This window comes from Pan paniscus, chromosome X (assembly GCF_029289425.2).
Source record: "Pan paniscus chromosome X, NHGRI_mPanPan1-v2.0_pri, whole genome shotgun sequence".
NCBI lineage: Eukaryota > Metazoa > Chordata > Mammalia > Primates > Hominidae > Pan > Pan paniscus.
In genome coordinates, this window is record NC_073272.2 from 111,937,081 (window position 1) to 111,949,242 (window position 12,162).

A 12,162-nucleotide genomic window follows, 5' to 3' on the forward strand; every position below is an offset into this window, starting at 1 on the left:
CTCCAGGAACAGGAACAGAGGGATGATGAGCATAGTGGGTAAGATTAAGGTTGGCTGTGGGTCTGAGGGTCGTATTCCAGATTGCAGAAAACCAGCAGCCAGTTTCTCACCTGCTTTTTAGCTGTGTGCTCAGGCAAGTTATAGAATCTATGGGTTTGAAAGGACCAGATTCTCTTCATGATGCTCCCTCTTCTCTGATTCTTGGAGCCCCCTACTCCAACTCCCAACTAGGTGGTAATCCTAGCTCTGCTTATTCCCCGGTGATATAGAACTGGTAACTTACTTCATGGAGAGACTCGTCCCATCCCCATCCCCATCCCCATCCCCATCCTCCCAACTGCATCTTTGGATAGCTTCTTCCTTGTCTCTGAGAACAATGAGAGTCCTTTGGAGCCACTTATTTACATACCAAGCTTCCCTTCCTCTTTCACTTGACTTAATATCTCAGTGTTTTGTTTTCTGAACTGGAAAATTGCAGTAAAGATGGGATGAAACGATGAATATAAGGTGGGTTTTTTGAGATTTAAATCTCTGTACACACAGACCATGAAGCCCATGGGCAGAAAGGGTGATGGATCAAGTGTGGTTCCTTAATAGAATTAAGTATGTTAAAAAGGAAAACTGGGGAAATGTAACAGGAAATTCTATTGAGAGTGTTCATGACACTTTTAACTTCATAAGAAGCTAGGCCATGGGTCCAGCTGAGCCAGAAGGAAGATTGAAGCTTAAAGGAAGTTCTGAGGTCTGAGACATAGCAATGGCCAAATTGACCCTCAGCTGGGCTGCTCCAGCTCTGACAGGGATATGGGGATGGCTTTTTAATCTCATTCCCAGGCAGAGAAGAAGAGAGTGGTGCATACTTTCCAGAAGGACCCACAGAGCCCTAAGAGCAGATTCAGCTCAATTGCTACCCTCTCTCTTGCCCCTAAGCCAGCTGCATCTGATGAGCCTGAGACAGCCTGCGCCAGTCCACTGTTTACAGGGGCCTATGGAGGCTCAGATAAAGCCATGAAAAGAAGCAATCCACATATCATGCACCTTAGGGGCTCCTGTTGGAGCCAAATATTTTCTACTTTCAAAAACGTAGATAATGTTGAAACAGAAAGGACCTTTTGAGGGTATTCAATCTAGAATTTCTCGAAAGTGTCATCAAGGGAACTTTTACTGCATCATCTGCAGAGATTGATTAAAATGGAGATCAAATTCAGTCCCACTGAATCACACTTTCCAGGAGTGAGCCCAAGAATCTGCATGTTAAAATCCCAGGGGATTCTGATGTACCCTGAAATTTGAGAACCTCTGAGAAATGTTGGTGCTCTGTGTGGTCAGTCACCCGATATTCACAAGGTAAAATCTGAAGGCCTCTTACTTCAATATCATCTGGAGGGATGATTGATAGTCAATGTTGGGGTCTCCTGCTAACCCTCTTGAATCAGAATTTTGTATGTGTGCTAAAGTTTGGGAAGCCCGATGCCTTCATTGTACAAGTAAGGAAACAAGCCTAGAGAGAGCGAGTGACTTGCCCATGTGGCCATCGATCTGGATGGTGGCGGAGCTAGGCCCACACCCAGGTCTCCAGACAAATCCAAACAGTTTGCCCTTCTGGTCACCCCTTGAGAGTTATTTATGTCTCAGTTTAGCTTCTGTGGCCACAGCATTCCTCAGAAAGTTTGGAGATCAAGAGTAAAATATACAACTGCTCTGGGTAGTTGCATGACCTTAGGTCAAAGCTCCTCTTCCAAGGGATTATGTAGAACAGTTTGAAATTAAAGCAGTGTAAAGTCAAAAAGCTCTCTTATAAGCAGCAGGGTACTGCTGACTCTTCTCCAAATGGGATCTCAAGGGACTCCAGAGTAAAGTAGTTTTATGTTCGAGGAAACTGTTAACTATGGCTTTGAGCCAGACCAAATACAAACACTAAAATGACCTGTAATAATTTACCAAACCCATTTTTTGTTTTTGTAGTTGAAACACATACCTAGTAAATAAAAGCTTAAATGTATGCAGTTGTGTTAGACCTTGTCCGAGCTCACAAGTCTGATCCCTCAAGCCTGTGTATTTCAGGTTTTGGCTCTATCTCTGCTTTTTCTCTTCAAGGCTGTGGTCTGAAACACCTCTGAACTGGCAAGCTTTGTCCCAGGATCCTCTGGGGCAATAAAATATAAGGCCACTGACCTTTAAAGGAGAACAATTTCCAAAATGATGAGGCAAGGTAGATTTTTTTTTTTGGAGGGATTAAGCAATTGCCACTGACAACAGTGTCATTGGATGATTTGCATTTGGACTAATGCTTATAAACTTAGCAAGTGTTTCACCAGTGCTACATAATTAGGAAAATTGAATGCTGTGCCACCTTGAATACATAATTCTGTAAAGAAACAGAACTCAACAGAGATTCTGGAACTTCTGAGAGTGGAGGAAAGAGAAGGCAAGGAAAGGAAGGAAAATTTAAAATCTCACATTTCCAATCAAAGGACATTGTTATAATAATGTAAAGGTCCGTGTAATCTCTTATCTCAATTGTGAAATCATAAACCTCTGTAAAATGGAAGCAATTTTTTTTCATTAATTTGGTGCCAAAACTCATTTGACAGCAAAACTTGACCTGAATTGTCATGCACTTAGACTTTATCCTTTTTAGTATGACTATTCAGACATTTTTTTTCCCTACAGGAATGTTAATGGCTTAATTATGGGATGTTTCCCAGACATTGCTGAAGGTATTATGTAATAAGCAGTAGATACTCCATGTTACCTTTCTAAAAATCTGAAAAAATTTAAATTCTAAAACACAGTCAGATAACAGCTTGCGGACCTACAATAATAATAGCTAACATTTATGGATGCTGAGTGCAGTGACTCACGCCTGTAATCCCAGCATTTTGGGAGGCCAAAGTGGGTGAATTTGGGAAGGTAGATTGCTTGAGCCCAGGAGTTCAAGACCAGCTTGGGCAACATGTTGAAACCTCACCTCCAAACAACAAAAAAAAATAGCCAGGTGAGGTGGTATGTGCCTGTAGTCCTAGCTACCAGGGAGGCTGAGGTGGGAAGATTACCAGAGCCTGAAAGATCGAGGCTGCAATGAACTGTGAACATGCCACTGCACTTCAGCCTAGGCAATAGAGTGAGGTTCTGTCTCAAAAAAAAATGTATGGAGAACTTGCTATGTGTATGAAGCCATGCTAATCTCTCTTCATCTCATTTAATTTTCATAACATTATGAGGCAGGTATTATAATCATGTCTATTTTAAAATTTGGAAACTGATTCTCAAAGAGGCTAAATAACTTGCTCAGAATCACATAGTTCATAGATCAAACCAAGTCGCTTTGAGTTTAGAAGTGACATCCTTAACTGTTGAATTCTACCAAATGGGAGAGATGAGCAGTAGTGAAGGACAATGTGGGCTCTTTGTGTGCTTTATGTGGAGGTAGAATAGTGTACCACCCATTTTATGTTATTTGAGAGCCAATCTTCTACCTGCAAATATGTCCCCTCCCCATCCCTACTTCTCTGTGATATTGCTAATAATGTTTTATTCTTTGAGATTTATCTAGACAGTGTTTTGCACAAGAGCCACCAGCATCAGAAATCAACAGGCCAGCTTGTTAAAATACAGATTCCTGGGATCCATCCCAGACTTATTGAATCAGAATTGCTAGGGATTGGGTCTGAGTTGATTCTTATGACATTAAAGCTGGAGTGAACAGCAAATGCCCTGGGAAAGACCTTTTTTTTTTTTTTTTTTGTAGACAGAATCTCACTCTGTCACCCAGGCTGTAATGCAGTGGAATGGTCTTGGCTCACTGTAATCTCTGCCTGCCAGGTTCAAGCGATTCTCCTGCCCCAGACTCCCGAGTAGCTGGGACTACAGGCACGTGCCACCACGTGCAGCTAATTTTTTTTTTTTTTTTTTTTTAGTAGAGATGAGGTTTCACCATGTTAGCCAAGATGGTCTTGATCTCCTGACTTCATGATCCACCCACCTCGGCCTCCCAAAGTGCTGGGATTACAGGCGTGAGCCACCATGCCCTGCCTGGAAAGGCCAATCATTAACCCTTATTGAAGAACATCTTAGCTATCAGTTGACACCTAGCTGGAATGGCAGTAATGGACTCATTGATGGACATCTGGGAAGTGGTAGATGTCTGGAAGACAGATCAGGAAATTAGAAGGGTGAGATATGGAAAGGAAGAAAAAAAGGAGGGTATGATAGTATCTCCCTACTTTGACAATATGTGATAAAGGCAGAGCCTCTCCACCGGGCATTTTTCATCTACATTGGAAATATTTTGGAAGTAAATCTTTCATTTTTTGCCACTCAGAGCACCAATCTGTTATCTCATTGATATAACCACCTTCTGAGGTAAGTAAAATAGTAATCCTGGCCAGGTGCGGTGGCTCACACCTGTAATCCCAGCACTTCGGGAGACCGAGGCAGGCGGATCACCTGAGGTCAGGAGTTTGAGACCAGCCTGGCCAACATGGTGAAACCGTGTCTCTACTACAAATACGAGAATTACCCGGGCATGGTGGCAGGCGCCTATAACCTCAGCTACTTGGGAGGCTGAGGCAGGAGAATCGCTTGAACCCGGCAGGCGGAGGTTGCAGTGAGCCGAGATTGCACCATTGCACTCCAGCCTGGGGGACAAGAGCGAGACTCTGTCTCAAAAAAAAAAAAAAGTAATCCTCATTAGGTAAAAAAGGAAACCGAGACCTAAATGAGTTCTTCAGGATCATCCAACTGATTAATGCTGGTGGTTGGATTCATGTTTCTGGCCTCCAATCTTATACTATTTGTCTTCCAATAATTTTTTCATAGGTCTAGAGAAAATGAGCCATCAAATAAAACCTAGGGAAATCAAGTCTTACATTTAAAAAGATTCAATGATACATCATTTTTTCCCACCAGTGGACAATTTAAATATATTTAAATAGCATGCTACACAAGGAAAGGGCAATGAGAGGAATTGAAGTGCAGAATAGTTCAACTGCTATTCCATATGTTTGGGGTTGTTTTTAACTTTTACTGGTTGCTTTATTTTTGTTATCAATGCTGGAAAGACTGCTGAACATTTTGATCTTTTTAATTTTAAGAATATTCAGTTCTTGTTTGCTAGGTTCTCAACCTTACCTCTTAGTCTTGCCTGTGATATCTTAATCATTTCCATGGCAAGAAATTGTGACCTCAGACAGGGACTAGAAAGATAGAAAACATGGATTAACTGCCATCACAGGAATCATATCCCCACAGCAATGCAGGCTAGGCTTGGGGCACTTACGGTCAAGTCCAACCAGTGATTATTCCAATTCAAACTAAGTGCTCTTTAGAGCAGCATTTCTCAAACTTTAACACATATTCTAGTTACCTTGGGAATCTTATTAAAGTGTGAAAAATGATTTAGTAGTTCTGGGGTGAGACCCAAGATTCTGCATTTCTAACAACCTTTCTGGTAGTGCCAATGCCATTTGTTCACAGATCACATTCTGAGGAGCCAGGTGCATGAACCATCATCATGTCCAAGCAGTATATGCAAATGAGCACATTTACGGTCTTGGGGGAAGTGCCATTTGGACAACAACCCTGATGAGCATGCCAGCTGTGATATTAACTAGCTGTGTGACCTTAGGAAAACATCTTTACCTCTCTGGGTCTCTGTTTTCTTATTTGCAAAATTATGAATTTGGCCTGGATAATCACCTGAGATCACTTTGGGTTTTCAAATTCTTTGACTCTCTGATGGAAAAAAGATACTTTAGAACAGGGATGTCTAATCTTTTGGCTTCCATGGGCCACATTGGAAGAAGAAGAATTGTCTTGGGCCACACATAAAATACACTAACACTAATGATACGTAATGAGCTTAAAAAAAAATCACAAAAAATCTCATAATGTTTTAAGAAAGTTTACAAATTTGTGTTGGGCTGCTTTCAAAGCCATCCTGGGCTGCATGTGGCCCACCAGCCACAGGTTGACCAAGCTTGCTTTAGAACAAAGGTTTAGTCAGAGGGCAAATTGCCCTTATATTACAAGGAAAAGGAGGGAGGAGAGAAAGGTACTGTGACTGTTGTATATATCTTCTTAATCCCAAGTCCTTTATGTGTTCTAAGGTAACTTATTTCTTCCAAATGTGCAGACCATTGGCCTTTTCCATGAAGAAGAGGCAACATTGAGTGGCGGACAACACTTTTTTGGCATCTCTCCAATTCAGCTGTTAGCATCTCCTAGTGTCTTCTTCACAGCTAACAGCTTTGGCTACTTGCTCATGACACTCCGTCTCTGATCACAGAGCAAATCCACTGTCTCCATTGGTTTCCAGTACTAGTACTCAATTCTACTCAATCCCACCTGATTCCAGGAGATATAATGGAGAAGTGCACGAAATCATCACCTACCATGCAGGTAGAGCCTTCCTTTCTTCAGGCAGAGAATCTGATTCTGCGGCCTCAAATGCAGCATCCAACCACAGAGAACACTGCTAAAAGGGGCCAAGTCATGCCTGCCCTGGCCACCACAGTAATGCCTGTACCATACTCACTTGAGCATCTCACCCAGTTTCATGGTGACCCTGCCAATTGCTCAGAGTTCCTCACTCAGGTGACTACCTACTTGACAGCTCTCCAAATCTCTAATACTGCAAATGATGCCCAGATCAAACTCTTTTTTGATTACCTATCTCAGCAGTTAGAAAGCTGTGGGATCATATCTGGGCCTGACAAGAGTACCTTACTGAAGCAATATGAGAATCTTATTCTTGAGTTCCAGCAGTCATTTGGTAAACCCACAAAACAGGAAATCAATCCTCTGATGAATGCTAAGTTTGACAAAGGAGACAACTCCTCTCAACAGGACCCTGCTACTTTCCACCTCCTTGCTCAAAATCTGATCTGTAATGAAACAAATCAGAGTGGTCAGTTCAAAAAGGCACTAGCTGATCCCAACCAGGATGAAGAGAGTGTCACTGATATGATGGACAATCTTCCAGACCTGATCACTCAGTGCATTCAGTTGGACAAGAAACATAGTGACAGGCCAGAGCTCCTACAGTCAGAGACCCAGCTCCCATTGTTGGCTTCCTTGATCCAACACCAAGCCCTCTTTAGCCCCACAGATCCACCACCCAAGAAAGGGCCTATACATCTGCAAGAAGGCCAGCTGCCTCTCACCCCAGCCAAACGAGCCCGCCAGCAAGAAACTCAGTTGTGCCTCTACTGCAGCCAATCTGGTCACTTCACAAGAGATTGCCTTGCCAAACGTTCTCGAGCTCCAGCAACGACAAATAACACAGCTCACCAGTAAGAGGAGACCAGGAAAGTCACTTTTTAAACTTACATCCCAGCCTTACTGATTTATAACCTGCATTAACTTTTAAAATACAGATGGGGAACTGTGACACCACTTTATAGGCAGTTATGAACTGACACGCTTTGGGGGAATTTAAACAATCAGATCTTGTTCATTGGCAAATTACCCCTCACGAAACCTAACCCGAGAATGATGAAAACAATTCACAGGCACTTTCTGCAGTTGGGATTAATTCTCCAAGAGCACCAAAAACCTGCAGGCAAAACTTTGCCCAGTCTGAGCCAATGAAAATAACCCTGGAAGCACATTGGGAACCTTATCCTGACCAATGGGTGACATCTGGGTTGAGTTTGTGGCCCAAATCCTGAATCTTGTGTGCCTAGAAATGAGCCCAAGACTTTTACCTTCATATTTATTGGTCTGTATCCTAGTTTCCTGTTGGCTTAGGACCTTTGGCTGAAGTCCAAATGACATTCCTATAATCTGCTTATATTCTCCTCCTAGAGTTTGGACCATGCTTCACCTATTGACTACGATCTACCTTCAGCATAAATCAACCTTCCTGGAACCACAGCTCTGCCACCCTTCCATAGAGCTATATGTTTTGTTTCCATCTAAAGACTCATGCTTTCCCAACAAACAGAACCTCCTGGCTATTTACAAACCAGATTGAATGGGCATTTGAATACTGCTTGGAACTGTTGGTCCCTTTTTCTTTGCAGGCTAGCCCATCAGGCAGGTGTATGCTTTTAGCCAAGCCCACCAACTCCAACTTACTCCTCTCTTCTCCAACAACCCTACTTGAGGTTCCAGCATGTCTTATAGCCAAGTCAATATGCTCTAGGATAAGGATTTCTGAAAGGTATTTAGTGAGAGTTGGGGATGGTGTGTCATAATTACTGTATCTGTAGCATGTCCTTGCTGCCTTGGACAAGGGACCTGGCCAAATAAATCTCCACTGAAGACTGACAGCCAGACCCTGCAGTAGTTTCTAACTCTAGAAGCCTCAATGTAGTCACCATCTAGGATTACTACTCATTGCTATTGAGCTCTACCTTTATGGACCACCTCTGAAGTCCTTCATCTAATTGAGGATCTTAAAAAACAATGAATGGCAAAAAACTTCCTACACTATCTCATCTGAAAAATCCTGGGGCACATACATTAAAACCATCTGTGCACAAAACTCAGGAAGTCGGGATTTTATTGCTTATGTTTTACTCTTGGTACACACCAGCTTTGTGTAGATTCCTGATGCTTCTGAACAAAAGTAGTGTTATGCTAGAAAGGCACAACTCCCTAAAATGTTAAAACTGTTCAGCAATGATCACTGCTGGTAATTACCAGCCCTCTGTTCCCTGCTTCTTGTTTCTGATGCATGTCCCCAAAATGGATATCCTGGAGAAATATCAGTAATCACATATTCCCTAGCAACCATCAAGGCCTCTCAGAACATGAAATCCCATTGTACTTTGGCTTTGTTTCTGGAGAATTATGCTAACTTTGACAATACTTAAACCTAACTAGGACCTTACTACTCTGATTCTGTAGCACCAATAAATAGATATTTTCACCTTGTGCCTTGCTAGCCACTGTGCCAATTCTTATTTGCATTCACGAATGGTTTCTTTTAACAACGGCTCGCTGCACAACCACATTACTCTATATGCTCCCACAACAGAGACCTGAGTTAACATATTCCAGTTATGCTAAGAAATTCCGACTATAGTACTGGGATTGTATGAGATCCTCTAACAAGTAGAGCTATTGAACGTAGAGTGACTCTGAAATTACCTGGAAGTATCTTGTTCTAGCTCCATCAATTCTATAATAAAGGACTAACCTCATGGCCTCTAGTCACTTTCCTTACCAAACCCAGTATGGTCTTGGAATGCTGATAGGAGCATTCAGTTGGCTTAATCAACAATCTTTCCTTATTTTAGGGCCACAATTCATCATTTTGGGTTCTTTCCCAAAGATATATCATTTTATTCCCTGTTTGGATTTTCTCTTTGCAGCAACATTACCTTCTTTCCTTAGAAATCTTCAAACTTAGCCTCTCAGAAAATATAACCAATCCAGGGCTATGAACTTCAGTTCACCCTCCACTTCTGGGGGTCCCTTGTTGAGGTGCTCCAAATCAAAGACCTCTTGTACACTGTGCAATACAATCCAGCAGCCAGACTGAGCATATGAATGGGATGCTGGAATAATGCTTTACTGCCTACTAGCTAGCAACCATTTTACCAATTCAAAATTTTTGTTATAGTGACACCATCCATTATATGCCATCCACTTCAACTAGAATGACTCATGATTTAGCATAAAGAGAGTTACAAGGGTGTGTCCTAAGAAATCATAGCTATGTGAATTTCTCTGAGAGTGAAACTACTTAGAATCTACAGAGAACAGATGAGATATAACCTACTCAAAGATGGAATCAGCAACTGCAAAGGCTTGGGGAACCACCAGATCCAAACAAGGTTGTAGCTTTAAGGAAGCTGATCTGCTACATATTGATGCCACCCAGCAAGATAGAATCTAATCATTTAATGATAAGTCTGAAGAATAATTTGTCAACAAGAAAATAGTATTCATGGGGCACAGAAAAGCAAGAAGTGAAACAGAACGTTGGTAATCCCCCTAGATTCAGAGGTGAGTTGTTGACCAGCAGACTGTTTGGCGTGTCCACCCCTGCAATGGCCATCCCAATTTGTGTCAGCCATCTGGTCACCTAACTCCATTGCTCTGATTCCATGCTCTCAAAGTAACTTGATTGTAATTAGTTTCCCTTATAAACTTTGTTAGGGAGAGAAAATTTGCTAACCAGCTGACATGCGTGTTCTAGCCTATTTCAGAGTTAATTCTTATTATAATTGAATACATTGGTGTTTGGCTTATACATCAGTTTTTGTGGGTTTAAATAGTACCAGTCCTCCTGATTCTAATTACCTCTGAGTACACTGAAAAAAATAAGATTCTCACTCTGCAAAGTCAGCACCATAGTGTGAATCATAGCGAGTCTACTGAACATTGGCCTCCTTGGGAACTTCGCCTCAACAGTCAGCCAGCTTCCCTTATCTCCCTCATTTGTCTACAGCTGTAATAAAATTTCTAAATACCTACAGTTTTCACTTTCTGCATTTACCTTCACTTGCATGCAGAAGCATGGTACCTGCCATAAGCAATTGCCTTTTACAATATTTCAGAGTTCATTCTACCTGTCAGAATAATCTGGCATGGATGAAACATAACACATGACTGTAGACATGAGCCACTGAAATGCACCGTTAGACAGGGAGAACTGCATGATTGGCCTCATTCTCATCACCTCCATTCTGTCCAGATGACAACGCACAAGACCCATAATGTCACTGTCCTTATTTTATCCAGGATGACACAACAAACATCACCTTTTTTTTGAATTCTAGAAGATAATCTCTAGAATAATCTCTAGAATGATGATTGTCACACCTTCTTGCCTATGACCACGATAGTCATCTCTGAAGCAAAATAAATAATTTAGGATACACATAATTTCTACCACCATCTGGGCAAAAGCTAACATCTCATGCCCTTAAAAGGGCTCTGGGTGCTTGTTTCATATCCGTAAAGCCCTGTCACATTGGTATCACATCGGTGGCCATTTCATTGCCTCCCTATGATGGCCCAAACTCCATTTGGGTTGTGGGGTGGGGGGAGGGGGGAGGGATAGCATTAGGTTATAGCATTTAACATAACTAATGTTAAAAGACGAGTTAATGGGTGCAGCACACCAACATGGCACATGTATACATATGTAACTAACCTGCACGTTGTGCACATGCACCCTAAAACTTAAAGTATAATGAAAAAAAAGAGAAAAATCTTCAAGAGAATTTAGTGTCGTGGATCTTCAGTGTCATCTTGCGGCAAGAGTCACTGACCACATTTCAAAAACAGGAGTCCCAGAAGTGAGTTACACCATTTAGTAGAGTCAGGAGAACTATCTTGGTCAACTTGTCTTAGTACCCAGACCACACTGTCCCGTCATTTATAGCCACTATGGTTTTGAGCATTCATGCTTATTGGTATAACTTCCTGTTATCAGCTGTGATTCTTAGATCTGTTTGGACTTGCTTCCTGCTCATTGATTTCTAGCATTTGCTCTACATGGCCCTGGTTCTCTTATCTAGCCAGCTCAGTGATAAGTCAGTTGTGACTGTATTCCAAAAACCCCATTTGCTTCACAGTAACCCAGTGAAGGACTATGTAGAATTTCAGCCTTCCCTATACATAGAAGACTCATCCCTTTAGACATAAAATGTGGGTTGGGGACATCTAGGGAAAGGAAACTAATAGTTGGTGAATGCCTACTTTATGCCAGGCACTGTGCTGAAAGCTTTATTAATAATGCCTATTTAAATATCATATCACTGAAAGATGGAATATCCATTTCTGGCATTTAATGCTCACCACACCTTTATGAGATAAGTGTTATAAATTCAATTTAAAGATGATGAAACTAAGGTTTAGAACAGTTTGGCAACCTTCCCAAATTCATCAAGCAGTAAGTGGTTGAACTAGAATTTTAAAGCATATCTTTTTGATGCCAGAGCATTGTGATCTCAGAAGAGGGAAACTCTCTAACTCACACCCCTCCTGATTACCATAACTTACTCAATTACACATCCCATAACCACTTCATGAAGACAGGCTACTCTAGTAACTGGTATTCACATAGCCACTGATTGAAACTCTTGTTCTAAACAACAGCCTACAAAGGAAGCATGAAACAAATCAATGCCTTCTAGGAATTTGTAATTTCATTTGTGTTTCTAATGAGTTGGAGAAAATTCCTTGAAATCCCTAAAAATA

At 41.6% G+C, this 12,162-nt stretch overlaps 1 protein-coding gene across 1 annotated transcript in view; it reads left to right on the forward strand.

Annotated features, from left to right (window-relative positions):
- RTL4 (retrotransposon Gag like 4) overlaps positions 1-8,955 on the forward strand; it is a 29,961-nt gene extending 21,006 nt beyond the window's left edge. Inside the window, exon 2 of the mRNA XM_003822045.5 lies at positions 6,137-8,955. Coding sequence (XP_003822093.1) covers positions 6,367-7,299 — 933 coding nt within the window. The 5' untranslated portion in view covers positions 6,137-6,366 and the 3' untranslated portion in view covers positions 7,300-8,955. The remainder of the gene's footprint in view (positions 1-6,136) is intronic.
- The last annotated feature ends 3,207 nt before the right edge of the window (positions 8,956-12,162 follow it).